At 38.8% G+C, this 20,719-nt stretch overlaps 1 protein-coding gene across 2 annotated transcripts in view; it reads left to right on the top strand.

Annotated features, from left to right (window-relative positions):
• Positions 1-604: 604 nt before the first annotated feature.
• The window catches only part of slc8a1b (solute carrier family 8 member 1b), a 128,445-nt gene continuing 108,330 nt past the window's right edge, over positions 605-20,719 (top strand). Inside the window, exons 1-4 of one of the 2 annotated variants that reach the window (XM_011484260.4) lie at positions 605-1,164; positions 11,246-12,156; positions 13,989-14,153; positions 15,289-16,079. In XM_011484260.4, the coding sequence (XP_011482562.1) occupies positions 11,281-12,156; positions 13,989-14,153; positions 15,289-16,079 (1,832 nt within the window). In that variant the 5' untranslated portion in view covers positions 605-1,164; positions 11,246-11,280. The remainder of the gene's footprint in view (positions 1,165-11,245; positions 12,157-13,988; positions 14,154-15,288; positions 16,080-20,719) is intronic. The other variant, XM_011484261.4, reaches the window with a different exon arrangement.

The raw sequence follows: 20,719 nt of genomic DNA, 5'->3' as shown, positions 1-20,719 counted from the left end.
GTTTGACGTTTTTAGGCAAAAAAAAAAAAGTTTTTTTAGGACCGTTTCAGCAGAGCAGCAGTATTTCATCACAAATTTCGCCTCTGAGTTGATCATTAGCCCAGAGTAAGCCCATTTCATTTCCCATTTTCCTTTTGTGTATGTACTCTCTCGTAGGCTTACAGCCCCTCACAACCCCAACCTAACATTACTGGCGCAGCAAAAAAAGGCGAGCAATATTGGAACAATGCAGTCATGGAGTTTTGAGTCAGATGCCAGCTTGGATGAGGGAAACAAAGACATACATGGATTTAATTGTCTCCAAGTGGATGCATCGGTATGGAGCGTTTTTCTTTTCTTCTGCTCCTGATTCACAGCTATATGAATAAAGAAATACTTGGAAACGCAAATGTAAGCCTAACTTTCTTTATATATGCCAACCATATATCATATTTATTTTCACATTAACCAACCTTCAGTTCTGCCAGTCACCATAAACAGGGTAGTTGAATGGAGACATTGTGGTACCATTCCATTGTAGAAAAGGTGTTAGAGGTGTGCAGACAAGTAAAGTATGATGATGAGGGTTTTGTGAGTGGACACGCACCAAAGGAGACGCGCGCTCAAGGAGGGGTGGAGTCGGAGGAAGAGGGTGAGTTGATCCTCGGTTGGTGTGTGTGAGGGAAACAGACGAAAGGAGAGACCTGCTCTCTCACACACACACTCACTCTCTTTCTCTGCGCGGAGCGAGGGGGGGACAGGGCACAAGGGAAGAATGAGGAAGAAGTCCGCTGCGCTGCGCGCCTCGATCCAGCGAATGCGGGTCTGCTGATGAAGCACCGCTCCGGTCATTCGATCATACAGGTCACACAGGTCTTAATGGAAAAGAGGAGTAGGCAAGGGCAGAGCATAATAGCAGATAAAAAACTGTCTGTGCATGGGAATCCGGACCACTCTGCCCTCCCTTTGTGCGTCTCGGTTGGTGGAAACGCCGTCTTGGCTGGCGTATAAGACCTCCCTGCGTCTCCATTACCGTTCCCAAACTGCTGGCTTTTACCTCGACTACCACTCCTCCTCCTCCCGGCACTCCTTCTGCCTGCTTGGACCACAACAAGAAGAGCTGAAAAACACTGATTTGAGCTGTTCCTGACTGGTCGTCTGTGGATCGAGGACACGATCATAAAGGTAGGACATGATGCGGCTTCCTGGGTGCTCCATGAATGCGGGGATCCGTGAATTGTTTGGGGCAAGCAAGTTCTGAAGGCGGGCTGAGTGGGATGCCAGGGTGAGGAAGACTCTCTGATCTAGGAGCCCCAAGGAGCTCCGGAGGCACCAGGCGTCCGATGCGTTTGTGGAGGCAGTCCTCGCCCGGCGCGCTGCGCGCGCTTTTCATATTTTACGATTTTGTGATGTTCACAGAGGGAGCTTTCAACTGCAGTCACAATTTTTTTCGAAAAACAAAAACCTGAACAGCAGGTTTAAAAAAAAGTGAGAGACTGATGTTTTACGCTCCGGGGGCTTTCCCCCTTGTTTCCTTCCGATCTGCTCCCCTTTTACTACTTTGCTCCTCGCATGTTTAAGAGCAGCCTCACCTATTTATAGAGGAGTGACTTACAGATTCGGATCACGTCCAGATAACCGCGCTCCTACGGTTTCTTTGGCATTGAGTGGGAAAGTTGTCCAGGGTGCGCAGCGCCTGTGGCTGTCCAAAGCAAGGAGCATGCATTAAGGCGACACATTTGCGCATTTTTTGCAGGCCCCTCATCCTTTGCGCCAAACTGTGCAGTTCAATTGGGATGGTGAAGAGAACCGCAGTGTCTTAAGTAATGAGCGAGATGCTCGGAAATAATAATAATATTCATAAAAATAAAAATGCATACCTTAGTGGACTTTACGCATCAATATTCTTCTCTGTAAAAACCCAATCGCCTGTCACATGTTGAGCCGTTTAATGACAGAAGCACACACGCCAGATTTTAAAGGTGTCACTAAATCAGGGTTGACACAGAAAGGGCTTCATGTGAAACCAAATAAGAGCTTGGATTTGCAGCCCTGTCTTCTCCAGCTCATCTTAATCCTTGTTTGACAGTCATCACATGAAAGTCTGAAACACAATGAATGAAATGTTCATTCAGGAAAATAATTAAAGAAAAAACAAATTTAAGGGTTCTTGTGTTTGTTTCCAGTAGTGATGCTTAAGCATCAATGTTCTGAGAATCTGTACTAAATTAACTGTATTTTCCCTTAATGTGGGTTTATCTTTTGGGGGGGTCACTCACTGTTTTGAAAGTCGATGCAATGTACACAACTTTTCTAGCATGATAGTCACTGCAGTGCAATGGTGGCAAGCTATGGCATTACATAAGAAGTCAGAGTAGGCGGATAAGATGGACGATGAAATCAAACACTAATTTTTTTTTTATTTCTGTAATTTTTCTGAACACCTACATGATTACTCGACGTTTAGTTACCATTCTGAGGTGCACTTGTTTTAACACACTTCTTCCGTTTTATTACTAAAAAACTTTCTATAAAGGCACATTTTATGCAAATCCAAGATGCGTACCACTCTAAAGGGGATTACTGCTCACAGCAAGTAGTCGTGTCCAACAACATGGACAGGTTTGGTTCAGCCAATACTGAGGAAAATGGCTCATAATATCCTGGCACACATCAATTATGCAAATCTCCTCTAAATCTGACTATATATCATCTATTTTCACATATTTAAATAGTAAATGTTAAAATGTCACAGTATAAGTATGCACAAATACTAATGTTAAATCCCTAATAATCAAAACAAGAGAATAAAAGTGGAAGCTGACCACACATGCTGTTTGTCATCAAGCCTTTTATGCTGACGTTGTGTGGCAATAAGTACCTTTAAGGTAAAGTTCTTCTGCAAAAGACTTGTGTATTTGTGTGGTTGCCGTGGACTCCCCATCCACCACCATTTACCAACTATATAAAGTTGATTGTGTGCGATCCCTATGTTGTCACCCTCAGCACAGACTGTACAGATGGATGGGAGATTGCATAATAACCCCAGCACAAAAGCCCTTCCAAACTAGACCAAACTGACCTATATGAACTTCAAGTGCTTAAACAATTATGTCCAAAAAAAAATACTGTATTGGGGGAAATTAGAAAAGTGATATAAAATCAGTTCTCTCTAATTGTTGCAGCTACCTGCATTAGATTTAAAATGCAGAATAGATCTCTATATTTTTATATGTAAGAAAAAAGAATGAACTTATTAGCCAGTTAGAGGAAAAGCTGGAGCACATTTGGGCTTTGTACCAACACTCAGTGTCAGTGTCAGTGTTAGTGGCAGATGTGCAGATGTTATTCTTTAGACACAGGTATCAATATTTAACTCTTTAACACTGAGGATGACACCTAAATAATCCACACTCTTTGACATACTGTAAATCAGCGACTGTTTACGTGATCAACGTGAATCAGCTGGTTCTGATGCAAAGAAAAGCAGCTTTTCGTATCGGCTTTGCACAGAGATGCAACACTATATGACTGTAGTAAAGTGTTGCATAACAACACAAAGCCGCTTTTGCTTAAATAGTTGAAGACATATGGTAGTCAAAGAATTTGACAAGTGATACTAAAATATGTAAATCCTGTTTGGTTTCTTATTGACCTTTTTTATCTGTGATAGTAATAATTTCAACATTTGGACATGAAAGCTGCCTGGACAGCTACAGATCTTGAGTTGCTCCATGGAGCCCATTAGGGTCAAATGCACTACAATTGATCAAAGTGGCACAAACACTTCTGGGCATCTGTTCCAGCTTTGATACCCAGATCTGAACCAGCAACCCTTGGGTCAAACATCTCTGCCACTTTTAAAGGTGAATCTGCATAATGATGGATTTACATGATTAAAAATATGAAAGAGAAGCAACTGAGTATCATTAAAACAGTCTCACTAGAAATATACATCAATATTTTTCATTAAGTGCTTCTAAAAAATTTTACTAAATGAAAAGGGAGCACCTTATGAATACTGCAAGCAATTAATTTATTTCTTTATACAAATGGTATTGGCTGCTAAACAAAACACTCTCAGTTTAAATTAGTAAATCAACCTCAAGACGAAATTAAATAAAGCCTTTAATAAACGTTTCTTTTTCTCAATGGTAAATGCAAGACATTATAAGAAACCGAGCTAAAAAAAACACCAGCATGTCTTCTTTATGTTGAACAAACCCACTACTAAAACCATAAAATTACAAAAACTATTGTGGGGTTGTGCTGTTTTTCCTCGTTCTATATCTCCCAGCTTCAATAAATTGTCACAGAGTTTTATTAGACAGGTTTTATGCAGATTTTGACGTATTGGATTTTGACAAAAAGACCCTCATCAGCTGTAACACATGAGGTCCTCCCTGTTGTACATAAGGCTTTTGGTAGAAAACATTGACAACAAAGCTGTGTGTTCAAGACTAAATGCTCCAGAGAGAGTCAAAGAAGCTGTGTGTTCTCTCCACTGTGCTGGTCAAACACTTCCAGATCACAGAGAACATCCTTCTGCAGTCAAGAATTTTTTTTAAGTGAAGAGCACTGCTGGCCGGCAGCAATAAAGCTGACTGGTTGCCAGACCTAAGGATGTGAATGTCAACTTGTCAGTCTACTATCAAAAACCTGCTGTGACATTAAAACAGGTGGCAACCTCTGTTGCCTTTTCTTTTTTGTTTTGGGTCATGATCAATTGACTGGTGCAGTTGGAATTGGGTTTGACTCCTAAACAGCCCTGTGATGAACTGGCGAACCCTGCAGGGTATGCCCAGCCTTCGCCCACTAGTGGTTAGGATAGGCTCCAGCATTCCCCTAGCTCTGAAAGGGATTAGGGGATGGATGATTGCTAAACATGCTGGGACAAAAATTTCCAAGACTGTAGGAATTGGTTTAATTTAAACAATCAAAAACAAAGAAACAAAGAAAAGGAGACAAACAATCAAAGAAATATATATGTACACATTGATATATCAAACATAGTGAAGAGATTTTGTCATGTCAGTTATGTGACAACCTGTGCTTCAGTCAGTTGCTGTAAATGTCAGGTCACAGCGTAAATTTCAAACCACATGTGATCTACTAGACGATGAAATAATCAAATGTGCATTTAGCTTTAAGCCTTTTGTAAAAATGCACCCCTTGTAGAAATAGTTTATACCATCACCTTCTGTAAAGGGCAGGGGTTGGCAACCTTTACCACTCAAAGAGCCATTTGGATCAGTTTCCTGCAGAAATTAAAACACAGGGAGCCGCAACACCCTTTGGAAAACCCAGTGTTTCCAGTAAATGACATAATTTCACTCGTTTTTAAAGTTCGTGAAGAGATGTTCTTTTTTTGTATCCTGTGTTATTTAATGGGTTCTGATGAGAGCTATTTCCCAAGAGGCCAAAAAAATAGCAAATATGTCGTAATTATCGGTAAATAGCAGTTAATCTGCTCCTCCAATAGATTTTTGTCAACAAACAACTTTTTTTCTCATCTCGATCAGTATGTTTTTGGGCAAAAGCTGCATGATTATTCTGGGATGTCTTGCCACATTTGAGACTTTGTTGTTTGCCAATTCCTCATTACATATTATTAATACTGGTGAAGTCGTTGAAAGCAAACAAATCTGCCCAGGTGCTATTAAATGTACTGTTTTCTTTAGGAACTTCAATTTTCTCTAAATTCTTCATCGTTGTCCTACCTGGGTCGAAACATTGTTGGGATTACTCACCGGCGGGAGTTGTGGCGGTGACGCAGGTCCATAGTCACATAGAACTTAACTTAGAAAATGTCCACATATAGAATTTCTTTTAAACTTAATACTCAGGCCGTTAATTTTTTCTGTTTTGTTTTTTACGATTCTTTTTATGAACCTTTCCTGTTTACTGCTTGCCGACAGTTGTCGTCAGCACAGGGGAGCCGCTCCTGCGACGAACAGTTCGCCTGGTTCCGACCCGCTCCTGGTTCAGAGCTGCTCACAAAAATACAACAGCTGGTCGACAGACGACCCGGAAAGGTTCTGCACGAAGAGGCTTTTTTTCACTTCTCATTCAACCTCATTCAACATGTACTGTCTTTTTAGAAGAACCTTCCATCCCATAACAGACTCTGGTCCGCGTTCACAGACACGGCCCCTTTGCATGTTCACGTTGCTTTCTTTCCTCCTTCCCGCTCGCACACCCTGACTGTGTTAAAGGTACCACGACAATCTTAGAACATAGTAGTTATTTTACAAAACCACAGAGAGTCGCAGCACAGGAATGAAAGAGCCACATGCGGCTCCGGAGCTGCAGGTTGCTAACCCCTGGTATAAGGTTCGTAAAAGTGTAGCAATTGGCGATACAGATTGACTGATGAGAGTTTGCCCTTATTTATCTCAAAATAGGTTTAGTTTTTGGCTAAAATGGTTCAGTTGTGATACACAAACTGAGGACAACCTCCTATTTTAAGCATTTTTTATCAATCTTATCAAAACTGTTTATCACAACTGATTTATCAGAGCATCTCTACTAGAAGCAGATTTATTTGTAAGTTAAAAACTTGTCAAAAATTGTAAATGAGGTATACTCATAAAACAATTTATTGCCTTCTTATAAGTCCCAAAGTGCATTCCAGTCAGTCCCATTCACCCATTCATACACACATTCACACATTGGTGGGGGCTCTGCTGCCTAACACAGACTCCAACCAATAACCACCAGGAGCAATATGGGGTTTAGTGTCTTGCCCAAGGAGACCAGTTTGACCTGACATTGAATTGTTTAGCCCAATTTTAGTCCAAAAAAACTTCTTCAGCTTCAGGACATTTTGTAAATCTGAAAGGTTTGCATCAGTTTTTTCTCTGGAAGTTGGCTGACTGTGACAGAATAAACATGTTTCAGAATTAATTCTGTTTGAGCAGAAATAAATAAATAAAATGGAAATATTAAAAAACAAGATCAATATCATAGCTGAAAAAGTTTCTATGAAATGTTCTAAATAATTTCTATTAGATTAAATTCTTTTAACCAACACTTGGGCCTGTAGCGTACAGCAGTGGAGCTGAATGTTTACCTTGAAAAAAGCTTTCCTTTGAATGGCAAGTGAACAGGAGCTAAGGGAAGTGATTTGACCACTCTGCTCCTATTGATTTTCTCTCCCATTGTTTGCTCATCACTGTCTTCCCACGTCATCCTGCACCTTTTTAGATTCCGGATTGACACTCATACAGATAATGTCAATAGAGGCAAAGACACCATGCCAGGCACTGGGACATCAATATGAGCATGAGTGTTACTGTTTGATAATGTCCTTTAAGTGCTTTAATAGGAGAAGACATCTTGGCTTGAGAAATGGCTGCAGTGCAGAATCGGGCTGAAATAGCTCCAAGTCATTGTTGTGATGGAACATTTGGACCATTATTCCTGAGTTGTAAGCAGGGGCTGCTGTAAATGTGTTTCTTTTTTATGCTGGGTTTCCACAAGGGCACACACTGGAGTGTGCCTAAGGTTTGAATTCATTCAGAGGTGAAGGATTGTTATGTGGGTTCTTTTCTCCCACCTTCAGCCATAATGATTCCTACATTTGCATCCCTCTACTTTAGTGTGATTTCTCCCTTGCTGCCTTTGTTCTCTTTCCATCTCCACCGCTCCCTGCATTGAAGCGCATTTGGACATTGCAGAGTGACTGATCATCAGAGCAGCAGGCTGAGACATGTCTTTGTGCTCTGTATCACATTGATAACTCCCACCACCAGACTTCTTTTTGCCTTTTTTAAAATATAAAGATTGGATTACAGCCAGTGATGAGAATGCTGACATATGACTCAATTTCACATAAAGTCATGTTCCTTTTTTGTAGACTCTACATCAGGTTGGATATTTGCCTTTCTTTGTGAGATCTTGGTCTAATTGGGCTTGATTTTCTCACCTTGGGCTTTTGCCCTCAGAGACTTTTGGATGTGACAACACTGCAACTCAGGGAACAGCTTGTCTCATTGCTGCACATAGTTAGTTTCCTGAAGTTTATATTTTGTGATTTTTGTTTATGCCTTAAGGGATAAACCCTTGTTTTGGTCAGTTTCTTTGTGTGTGCTGGCTATATATTTTATAAATCTAAGTTGAAGTTTCTTCATTTCAGTCCTCTTTTAGATGGTTTTTGGTGATATGCATTAAAGTACCAGGAGATCCAAGTTTGATGAAGATGCATACAGTTTAATGATCATATTAAAGGAGCTGCCTGCGTTTTATTAAAAATTCAAATGTAATTGCTATATGCTCAGTGCAGGTACAGAAAGAGTAATGCATTGTTTTTTGCATCTGGATCTGTACGTGTGAAGAAATCATTGAATAAAATTGAACCCAGAAAATGCCAAAACAAAAGAAAATTGTTTTTTTAGAAAACAAAATCTTTTATTTTATTACAGGCAGGTTTACTTTTGAGAATTCCTTTTAATCATTTTAATTAATGCTTTTTTCAGTCAAAATGAGCAGCCCTTAAAAAAATGGCATTCTTATTGGGAGATAAAATTGAAATACATGAAATTCAAGTAAAAGTCTTTAGAAAAGGTTTTTATGTCGATGAGCATTAGTTTTAAAATGCATACTAATCAGGGTTTCTAATAGTAGACTGCTTTGGTTGCCATGGAAATATTCTGGTTATGCATTTTGAAAAAAAATTCAAGAAGCTCACTTTCAGAATCATGCAGACTCTCCGGGAGCATCTCCGACCTCGAGCCCTTTCATAAACCTGACTCTTTATTTCTAATGCTGTGAAGTCACTCACATTTCTATATAATTTTATGTAAAGGTGATTTGTTGTCAGATTAGAGCTTTAGGACCCTTTGATTGATTATTTTCTGTTTGCAAATGTAAATTCACTGCTGTGCATCTGGTTAACACAACATGAGGTCTGCATTACCAATCATTTTGATGTATAGCTTTATTTAGGAATTGATTTTAAGATCGTGGTTAAGTCTTTACCCATTATGTCTAACTGGTTACAAGTTTGCATTCCGTCATCAATGGGCAAGTACACACATGCAGCTGCATTCATTTAGGATTTATTTTGCATTAGGAACTGTTTCCCAACTGCTTTGACACATTTGACTGCAGTCTGGCAGTGGCAGTGTGTGACACATCTTGAGTTGAATTATTTTTGAATTTGCCATCGAGGGCAGAGATACTTTGCTCTAAACGAGCTGTAGGAAAGGCAAAAAGTAAGTCAAAACATTTTTTTAATTAGGAAAAGAATACAGTGATCGAGTTTAAACAATTGACTTCTGCAGACTTCAAAGTCTGAAAATGAAACATAATTTTAGATAAAGTTTTCCTCCAGCTATAAAGGAACAAAAACGTTTCTAAATGTTAAAGTGAAACACTGCAGAAATCTGTCTCATGATATATAGTTTATTCAATTTATTTTGCCTTCTATAACATACTTTAAAGTTTTTCTTTATATTTAAACAATAATTGTTTTTTATGATTTTATTTGATTTTTGTTGTTGAAGTCAAGCACATTTCTTCAAGTTTGTTAAGCTGCAAGTCCAGCCATCACATTTATTTGTCTTTTTAAACCACAAAACTCACCAAAATGTTGTTTAAAGTATGTTAATAAAAATGGATTTCATTGCTGTGTTTGATTTTTTTTTTCCTGACAAATATATATTTTTAGTGAGTATGGCATTCTAAACCTAGTTTTTGTTTGTTTCAGACTTGAATCATTGTGCATACTAGTCCAGACTCATTAGCACATAAAGCTAGTACAGATGGATTGTATTCCCTGTGGGGAAATGACCCAGCGTAGAGCGGTTTGCTTATTGCTTTGGTAACTGTAGTGAAAACAATTTGGTTTTAACTACGCTCACAATGCTAAATTTATGTAATGATTCCAATTCCTACTTTACATTTTTTTGGCGATGTAGTTTTTCTCGAAGATGAAACACAAAAAAACTGCATAGGATTTGTAGGGTTGGTTATCATCTTGACTCAAAACGTAACTTTTAGGGATTAGTTAAATGTTTTTCCCTAAAAAACTGCTGTTCTGCTAAATTGTGTAGTTGTAAAATCTGTCAATTTTCTAAAGCAAATTTTATGTTTTTCTGTGTCACCATTAAAGAGATAAAGTTGGAGAACCAGCACTAAATGATAGAAACCTGCAGTTTAAGCACATGGAAATGGGAAAGACACTTTCTCCTAAAGTAAAATCAAGTGCTTGGAAATGCATTTAAGGCAAATAGCCACCTTCAGACAATAAAATCTTTATGAGTTGTAAACAGCTGGAGTTCAAAGTGTTGTCTGTTTTACTGCCGTTTATAGAAAACTGTCCATATTGTAAAAAGAAAAAAGAAAAAAAAAAAACGGAAAAAATTAAATCTTTTAACTTGTGTTGCTGCTTTTATTTTGATTTTCTTTACACTTTGGTTAACAGAAATTAGTTATGAGTGATGTCTTGCACTGAAAACTTCCACACTGGACAAAGATGAGAGTCAACAAACTGGTTTTTGCATGATGTCTTCATTTGACCTGTGAAAAAAGAGATGTTTTCTGGTCTCTGTTTCTTTCCAGTTAAAACCTGGCCAGTTCCAGTCTAAAAACAATCAGTGTGCAGCTTTTCCTTGCTTTGCAGAAAAACATAATAAACTCTAACCCTCCCACAGTCCAAAAACATGCTTCATAGTTTTATTGGTCACTCTAAATTGTCCCTAGGTGTTTGTGTGCGCGTGTGTGTGTCTGGGGGTGTTGAATGTTCGACAGTCTGATGAAATACAGGATACATCTTGTTTCAATATTTTACTCGGAGCATGAAAGTATTCTTGCAAGCTTGGAAGTAAATAGATTTGGAGCTAACTTTTAGGAAATTCTCAATGGTGACTTGAGCTGAGACTCAATTCTTTAGTTTGGTTTAATGAACATGCAGCCTCTTAAAAAATACTTTCATGTTTTCCTATTTCGATGATGTGGTTGATTTTTTAGGTGAGCTGGGCTGCTATTTTCATTGGTGTTGTCCTTCTGGCTCTTAAAAGTTTACATAAATAGAATTGTTTTCCCCTCTAATCTGATCTGCTTTAGTCTTTGTGGAAAGTTACAGAAGCCTGAATAACTGAACTGCCTAACTGGTTATACAACATTTTTAAGTTCTCAAAGTCAGTCTTTTTTTAAGGGAATATTTAAAAAAGAGAAAACAAGTTTAATCCTTCACGATTATCCTTTTATTTTTTGGTTTATGTCTATTAAAAATCAAACTTTTTTCTCTTTTCTTCTCTTTTAGGGTTTAAATCCTCATCACTTGTCAATCTGATCAACATGGGCTGTTGGGAGCGCTCGTCCTTCCTGTCCCCTACTCTGAGGCTGGCGGTTGTCGCGGTGATTCTTCTCCTAAAGCTCCACCCCTCGCTGGGTGGCGCCCCCCCTGAGCCGAGCTTGGATGGGTCCGTTCTGGCGATTGCCACAAACAAAAGCGAATGCAGCAAACCAGAAAAATGTTCAAATGGGGTGATCTTGCCTATTTGGGAACCCCAGAACCCATCTTTTGGCGACAAGGTTGCCCGGGCAACAGTTTACTTTGTGGCTCTGGCATACATGTTTCTTGGCGTTTCAATCATTGCAGACCGCTTCATGGCGTCAATAGAGGTCATCACATCACAAGAGAAAGAGATCACCATTAAGAAGCCCAATGGAGAAACAACCAAAACTACTGTTCGGATCTGGAACGAGACTGTCTCCAACCTCACCCTCATGGCTCTGGGCTCCTCTGCTCCTGAAATCCTTCTGTCCGTCATCGAGGTTGTGGGTCATGGGTTTCATGCCGGCACACTGGGCCCTTCCACTATAGTTGGTTCTGCAGCATTCAACATGTTTGTCATCATCGGGATCTGCGTCTACGTCGTGCCTGATGGCGAGACGAGGAAAGTCAAGCATCTACGAGTCTTCTTCGTCACAGCCACCTGGAGTATCTTTGCCTACATCTGGCTGTACCTGATCCTGTCAGTGATCTCTCCTGGGGTCGTGCAAGTGTGGGAGGGTCTGCTCACGTTCCTCTTCTTCCCCGTCTGTGTGGTGTTTGCCTGGGTGGCTGATCGACGCCTGCTGTTTTATAAGTATGTGTACAAGCGCTACCGCACTGGAAAGCAGCGCGGAATGATCATTGAGACCGAAGGCGACAGACCACTCCCCTCAAAGGTAAAGTCACAGGAAATAACAGCTTTTTCGTACAGTTTGTGTAATATCCACTAACATGATTAATTTCAATGAAAAAAAAATCTTTCCATTATAGTTTATTAAAGCAGTGTTAAATCAGTGTGCAGTTTTTGCCTTCACTCCACTGAATTGTCCTCTTTTTTTTACATCAAGGTTACAGCGCTGGCTCATTTGAATTAAACTGAAGTATGAAAGTTGAATTGCAAATTAACATTAAAAGTTCTAAAAAGCTATTTAATATTTTGCAAACAGATTTGCACATTTTCTGAAGCAAATTCCTTTTACCGGCCTTTAAAAGTCAGTGCCTTGGTACAATCATGAAACTTAAACTATTCCTAGTTTCTTCATTGCAGCAATATATGAAAATATTAATGGAATTTAAAACAATAATAATATAGTTAATAGTTAATAATAATAACATTATTTCAATTGTAGCATTTATTCTACCAAGATTAATTCAAGTTTTAATGCAATCAATAGTTCAAAATTACCCAATATATAGCTGTGTTTGAATGTTAAAAAAGTAAAAAAAAAGAAAAAAAGTAGGGCAGATACTTGGCTTTTAAATGAAAATCAAGTGAAATGAAACATTATTTTAATTGAAATATTATGATGTCAAATAAGACTAGGCCAGTTCAAAGTAGATCATGGGCTACATGTAGCTATTATTTATTTGAAAAAAGGCACAAAGAACGAACCTTTCTTTCATACAGTAAAAACTAACATATCTAAAATATAAGGGTGAATAATGACAGGATTCTTGCCTGCTGCTCAGAGCAATGCGCAAGTCACTGAGCTGTCAATCAAAAGACTCTAAAATCGATGGAAACTAACGTCTCAAAACTGTGTGCCACATAGAGGATTGGTGACAGAAGTGCAAACAAAATGTCAAGAATCTGATAAGAGAGCTAGGGTAAAAAATGCCAGGAAAAAATATCCTTACCAATTATAAAACAGAAAAGGAGAATTACATGGAAGCAGAAACTGATATTTTTTACAAAAATTCATTTGTTTTTCTTGATTGTCAAGCTTTTTATATAAATTTGCATGGCTTTAGTTGCAGAGATTTATAATCTATCCAATCTGTAACAATTGTTGTAATAGTTGTCACAGACTATAATGAGCCAATAACTGCTCATATTTATAACACATATGTGCAATAACAGACTGTAATGATCAAGGTTAAGAGATGGCAACACGGAAATCACTAACAGCACAAATGTCATTAGGTATATTTTCTTCATTTAATTTCCTGTTTTTACTGTTATCTGATGCTTTGAGTGATGATGCAGTGCAGCACAGCAAATGACAATTTCATTAGGAAAACAAGAGGGTGTTTGTGTAAGTCAGTGACTCCTGTGCTTTTTCCTAATTCACAGTTTGTGATGCTACTGCATGTAAAGGTTTTGATGATAATAGTATGTAGGCTATTAGTAACATATTGGTAGAAATATCAAAAGTGTTTAATTAAAAAATGAACTTCATAATTATTTTCATTAGGGTAGAAGAAGAATAGATAAAAATAGATTATGGTTTAAGATTAATGCTTTATTTCAATATAAAATAATGCAAATTAGCCTAGCTGTCAATATGCTTCTTTTTAGTAATAATACTAAATACTATTACTACTTATGTTTAAATGCATGTTACAATCTCATAGTGGATTTCTTTCTTTTTTAAAAATCCCAGGAGAATTTTACACAATAAAAGCATTAAAAAAAGCCTTCTGACAGTGGGGGAAAAAAATCTTTGTCTTTGTTCCAAAGATGTTGATCAGTAGCAGTAATATTACTGTTACTCATTTAAATTTCAAGGTGGACATCGAGATGGATGGAAAGATGTTGAACTCTCACGGTGTTGACTTCCTGGATGGTCCACTGGGCATGGATATAGATGAGAAGGATCTGGATGAAGAGGAGACCCGTAGAGACATGGCAAAGATCCTGAAGGAGCTTAAACAGAAGCACCCAGACAAGGAGGTTGGTGAAGTTTTCCTTTATGAATTTTTTTTTCTATCTACTCAGTAATGAGGATGACAAAAGTTACCACATTCTCAACGGGTTGAACAAATGCTGCAACTTTAAATGACGCAAACAACTTACTATAAATTGTGAGATCTGTAGCAATTGTAGCAACTGTAGGAATTTTTAAGCTTCCTAGGCGTAATACAGGAACCAAATTAACCTTTTTCTATTGGATGCCACTCTATCATAAGCAGTTATTTAAATGGTTAAACTCTAGATTACATATAAAACCTCAGCGTGTTGTGAAATAATTTGCTCATGTGGTCACTGTCAGGAATAGTTTTATCTGGACTCATCCACTAACATTGTCTCTTTGAGACTAGAGTTTGCTAAAAACCCTAAAAACCACATGTTGGTCTGCTTGCATTTCAACTAGAGTGCAATGTATTACAATCTAAGCTCTATTAAGCTATCAAGAAAAAACAGAAAAGAAGTAAGCCAAGAGGGCAAATTGGTGTAAGCACTTTGCCTTTTGAGTTTAAAATAAAGAGTAGAGCATGAATTCAAAGACAGGTGAATCAACCAATGAATGCTTTTTCATAGATGTAGATGCCAGAGAGGAGACGACTATGGACTATGAGTTATTTTTTATGTTTTGATTGAAGTGTGTTTTGGATATTCTGATTCCAGACAACCTTGTGTTGTAAATGTGTGGCAAACACAACCATATAAATGTGTAAAATCTTTGATCATTCTACATGTAACTATCCTAGTTTGAACAATCCCACACAGGATATCGACAGAAACATTTGAGAATAATAATAATGTATGAGAAATACAAGGAATTGTATTTACTATTCTCTTGCCTCTGCAACACAAAACCTTATTCATACATATATTTTAACTATTTATTGAACACAATAATTTAGCTCACTTATGGTTGTACTAATGTCACGGTTATATCTGTTTGAAAGACCATGGCCATGGCCCAGCTGCTATGTGGTCGTTATGATATTTACAAATTGAAGATGCTTATACAACATTATTTTGCTGCTAATTATGGATTCTAGTAAGGGAACAGCAGCTTTAATGTATAACATAAATCAATATTTTTAATACTTGTGTCATAACATGTTTTTTTTCCTACCAGGTGGAACAACTCATTGAACTTGCCAACTATCAAGTCCTGAGCCAGCAGCAGAAGAGCCGAGCTTTCTACCGTTGCCAGGCCACCCGACTGATGACGGGTGCTGGCAACATCCTGAAAAAACATGCTGCCGATCAAGCACGAAAGGCTGTCAGCATGCACGAGGTCCGCTCTGAGAATGATGATAACGATCCTATCTCTAAGATTTTTTTTGAGCCTGGGTCCTACCAGTGTCTTGAGAACTGTGGCACAGTGGCTGTGAACGTGGTGAGGCGGGGCGGCGACCTTGGCAAAACTGTTTCTGTGGAGTACCGGACGGAAGACGGCACCGCAAACGCCGGTTCTGACTATGAGTTCACGGAGGGCGTCGTGGTGTTCAAATCCGGCGAGACAATGAAGGAAATCCGCGTGGGGATCATTGATGACGACATTTTTGAAGAAGATGAAAACTTCCTCATTCACCTTTCCAATGTCAAAGTGTTGCCACCAGAAGGTGAAGAACCGCAAGAGGGCGAATCAGCTAACCACGTGGACTCTGTGGCCTGCCTCGGCTTGCCGGCTACAGCAACCGTGACCATATTTGATGACGACCACGCTGGTATCTTTACATTTGAAGAGCCTGTTTTCCACGTCAGTGAAAGTGTCGGCACCATGGAGGTGAAGGTGCTGAGAACATCTGGAGCTCGCGGCGTGGTCATGCTGCCATACAAGACGGTGGAGGGAACTGCTCGGGGAGGTGGAGAGGACTTTGAAGACACCCACGGCGTCCTTGAATTTCAAAATGATGAAATCTTGTGAGTAAATTTGATCATTAAAAATTAATATTGCCTGAAATGATATAGTACAGTACTTATCAACGTCTTGCTGTTGATGGTGTGAGAAAGCAGAAGTGTTGGTGGGATGTGGTGAGTACAATGAGCAGTGTGGTGGACTGCTCACAGAACATCTGGCAAAATCAGCAATCCCCCATCTCTTTATGCTTTTTACCTTCTCTCCATTTTCTACTTTAACCTGTGTTCTGACCCTTTCTGTCATTGTCCTGACAAGCTGCTGTTTGAGTCTGTTGAGATATTGTTTTATCATATATATACTTTTTGCCTCGGAAAACTGAGTCAGTGGTTGGATGATCCACGGTTTGAATTTTAACTAGTTGTGGAAACTTAGGGACAGCCATTTAGATCTCCCTAAATAAAACATGTAATGGAAAATGCTTGTCGCTGGAGACAGTTCAAGAATTTAAGTAGCAGGAGATCAGGAAAATGTGAAGAACATCTATTCAGTCAACTTAATTTGGTTGCACAAAAGCTGCTTCAAAGGGGAAATCTAGTTGCCCTTTTAGCCTACTTCATGGAGTGTGAGAACATCCCAGAGCAACCAGTCGCTTTCAGCTGGAGGCTTTTTGTTCTGTTTTGTTCACGTAAAGGGCTTGCGGCTCTGTTGAAGTATCCCTGCTGTGAAATGATGCAGCAGCAGCTCAAAGCTCAGCTTAGCCACAATCTTGTTTAATAGTGACTCATGGTAAGGGTTCTGATTGCTGTTTGACCACATTTCAGGAGGCCTCCTCAACACTAATGATTTCACTAACATAAAACCGCTTAAATCTCGCTGACCTTCACACAGAGCAAAAAGTTCACTCCAGTTGTCATAGCGATGCTTGGAAAGAACTGCTTGTACATAACACTGTTATGAACTTTCAGACTATTATATATTGTAGCAATTGAAATGATGGTTAACTATGAAGCTTTAGTTGGATTGTTTGGTACCGTGATGTCATCATGCAGGTGGGTTTTCAAGCGGTGCAGACTTTGACAGATGACACCCTCCTGATGAGTTTCAATGCCCTCGTTGAGGTGGAGCAGATTGCTTTGTGCAAAATCATTGTTTTCCACCCAACAAGGTTGGCTGCTGGTTCCGCTCATACTTTTGTCTTTCTCCACACACGCAGTGGGTGTGCCCAGTGTCAAGCTAAATTATTGCTTTTGCTGAAGTCCTCTACTCATGGCTTGCTAATCTCGTATTTTTAGCAATGATATCACAAATGCTGTATTGGCTGGTAGTGTAGTAGTAGTTTGGCCTTTTTGCATTCTGTTTGGAGATATTTGGAGGAGGCATTGTGATGACATGGCACAAGCTGTCTGTGATCATGTTTGTAAAGGGGTGTTGTCTTAGCAACAGTGGCTGATGGTGCATTCATACTTCACAGTTTTTGCTCTAAACATCCTGATTGCTCTTTTGGTGCAGAACATTCAAGGAGTCAAAAGACTGTCAGATTGTATGCAATTCTTTGAAATTGGTAGGGCGGGGACGTTGCTTTCAAGCATAAAATGAATAACAGTGCTGAAGTATAAAGTTGATCAATCTAGAATGTTGGAAATGTTCCTCATTTGCTAACAGGTATAAATGAGGAATAGTTGCAACTTTACAATAATGGCCCAGTAACATATACAAACTATTACATAATACTTAATAAAAAATGTACTACCATCAGCTTCATTATCTCTTACCAATTAACAAGGCACATTTATGAATCCTTAAAAAACTGTTAACTGCAATTTTAAGACACACGCCAATGGAAATCATGTTTCTGGTGTTTTTAAAATGTTGTTGAACCACTTTTAATGATGGAGGTTGGAGGACATTTTTTTTATTGGAATTAAAATTGCATTTCTGAGTACTTCTGAATTCAAATTGGGATGACTGAAAAAAAACAAAAAACAATGTTTATTCATATTATTTTTTTCCACTGTTTTTGATTTAATCAGAAGTGTGACACAGAATCACATATCTGCAGTTCTCGCTTCCACAGCCTTTTAGTCTAGGTAAATTAGGTTTTAATATGTTGTCCAACTAAATAAAGTACTTTACCTGCATACGGTCCGTGTGTGTGTGTGGGTGTGGGTGTGTGTGTGTGTGTGTGTGTGTGTGGTTATGTGAAGAAAGGTGCTTCTCAGTGGTGGTGATGATGCAGCCCAAAGAGATGTCACTTTAGTCATGGTGCTGTGAGTGGAAGGGGCCATTTTGTGACCAAGAGAGTGTGATCTTCACAGTTTCCTTCAAATCACTAATGTGGGAAGGCACAGTGAGGTTACATCATAGGACAAAATGTCAGCGTTTACATTAGCAAACACTTAATGGATGATATAAAATACAACAGGTGGAGATGCATGGGATATTGTGTTCCCAAACCCATTGTCCCCCCTGTGGGAGCATCAGCCCAATGTTCTCTGCTTTCCTCTCCGGCAGTGAATATCTACCTAATGGATGTCCACAGCAAGGCTGCATATTAGGACTTTCACAAAGCTAATTATAGAAACAATTTGTTTTAAGACAACAGCCTAATTATTTTGGGTTTGCGTTGCTGCCAATATGTTCTACCTCTCTTTTCGTCTTAACATATCCAAGTTGGAATCTAACCTGAAGTGTTGCGTTCAAGATACCAGCCAGCACACAATCTTTGTTCAAACTTTTATTTTGCAGACTTTTTATTTTTTATTTCCACTTTTTTCTTGCAGGGATCAGTAACTGCAAACTCACTGATGCAAAGTGGGGAAACTGGTTTTATTTCCAAAAGTATAAATAAATCAGATGTCTGCCTTCTCGGTGTGTGTTTTCCTCAATGTGAAAGTGGTCCAAGGAAGATAAGACAAAGACAAGTTTTTATGTTTTTCTGTTGGTAGCAGGCAGCATCAGTAGCCTCTGAAAAGTCAAAGATAATTTTGTGTCCTTTAAATCACTCTTCAGGAACTCTTATGTTGAATCATTTGAAATTTGGCCCTGAAATTGACTGGTAAAGTATCAAGGGTGTACCCCGCCTTCATTAGACAGTAGCTGGGTAGGCTCCAACAATCTTGTGACCCCAAACAGGAGTGAGCCGATTTAGAAAAAAAATGTGTGCATGGGTGGCTTATTTGAAATGTAGAATATTACACACTCTTCCGAGAGCTGGTGCACATAAAAGGAGCATTCCATACTGACTTCACTCCCTTAAGATAAAAATAACTGCTGTTGAAACAAATCCAGAAAGGTGTTTCTGTTTTAGACCAGGAAAATGAGGAGAACATTGCTGATGGATGCAGTTTGTAGCCCCTTCACTAAATACGCCTGTCCTACCTTATTTGTGTGGATTTTGATGTTGTTACTATAGATGTTAAAGTGATTAATCACTATTAGACAGTTTTTATTATTTGTTTGCTTTTTGTTGTTTTGACTGTTGTTTTCTTGCTCTCTGACCTTTTATTAATGTCACTCCCAAACAAAGACCTTTTACATGTTTTCAGCTTTTGAAGTGATCAAGGTTAGCATTCTGTGATTTCTGTTTCTTCCAAAATGTTCAAACTAATAATGCCAGTGCTGCAGGGATTCACTGCAATAAAGCTTTACCTTATTAAATTGTAATTATTATTTCTACTGTCACTGCTGGCCTGTAAAAGAATCTGATTAACCAAAGCTAACGTAACAGTTGATTTCTAACAATATTGCAGGTGACAAAACAAATCAAACTTCAATGAAACGCATGCATGATTATCACTGTTTCTTCAATAGTGCAGCAGGGCCGTTGGAGTTTGTATGAAATAAACTTAAATTGGCATTTCATGAGCTGTCCTTAATGTTAGTGTTGCATTTTGGACCAAGCTTTTTAAAATAAACATGTCTTGATTTTTTTTTTTTTTCCCACAAAACACTGGTTAAAAACTGCCACTCATGATCGAAAGGAAACACAAGCATGAAATAAACATGGAAAGACAGTTTTCTGTTGTAAAGGCTTTTAGTAGAGTATTAGCCTGAGACCATACAGGACCAATCAAAGAGACAAAAATACAACTGAAAGCATTAAAAACAAACCAAAAGAAAGAGCAGCTGAAGTGTAGATGACCTGTTTAACACATTTTTCCATCTAAACCTGCTTTAAGTTTTACAGCTGAACCTAAGACTGCGCCAAATGTTTTACGAGTTAATGCACTTTCTCAGTTCCTTGCTATTACAGAATTACAATAACAAACAATTGTCATCCTATTTGCCCTTCTGTGTGTGATTTTGTCCAGAGCCCTTACTACCCCCCTTAAGTGGCTCTATTTTTGTTGTAGACAGTCCAGATGGAATTAGCAGACCACTTAATGCAAAATGGGCCAAGCTTTTCGGTGCCTTTTTCCCCCCAAGCTGTCGAGTTGGAACATGATTTCTAGACTGGGAAAGAACAGACAGGTGAGATGTTATCTGCTAAAATAAACAGAGCAAAAAGTAAAATATTGCACACATGCTTTATTACTTATGAATGGAGCATGGAGCAGGCACTTCCGCTGAGAATGAAGTGACTCAGTGGTGGGAAAAGTGAATGAAGTAAAAAGGAATGTGGATGCACACCGACACAGGTGTTCGAAGGCAAGTACCCGGGTGCATGTTGACATTTGGACATAACTCATGCATCAACTCGGAT

Source organism: Oryzias latipes, chromosome 15 (assembly GCF_053564925.1).
Source record: "Oryzias latipes strain Hd-rR chromosome 15, Olatipes_Hd-rR_3.1".
Lineage (NCBI taxonomy): Eukaryota > Metazoa > Chordata > Actinopteri > Beloniformes > Adrianichthyidae > Oryzias > Oryzias latipes.
Note: the sequence above shows the minus strand (reverse complement) of the source record. Positions and strands in the feature narration are given on the sequence as shown.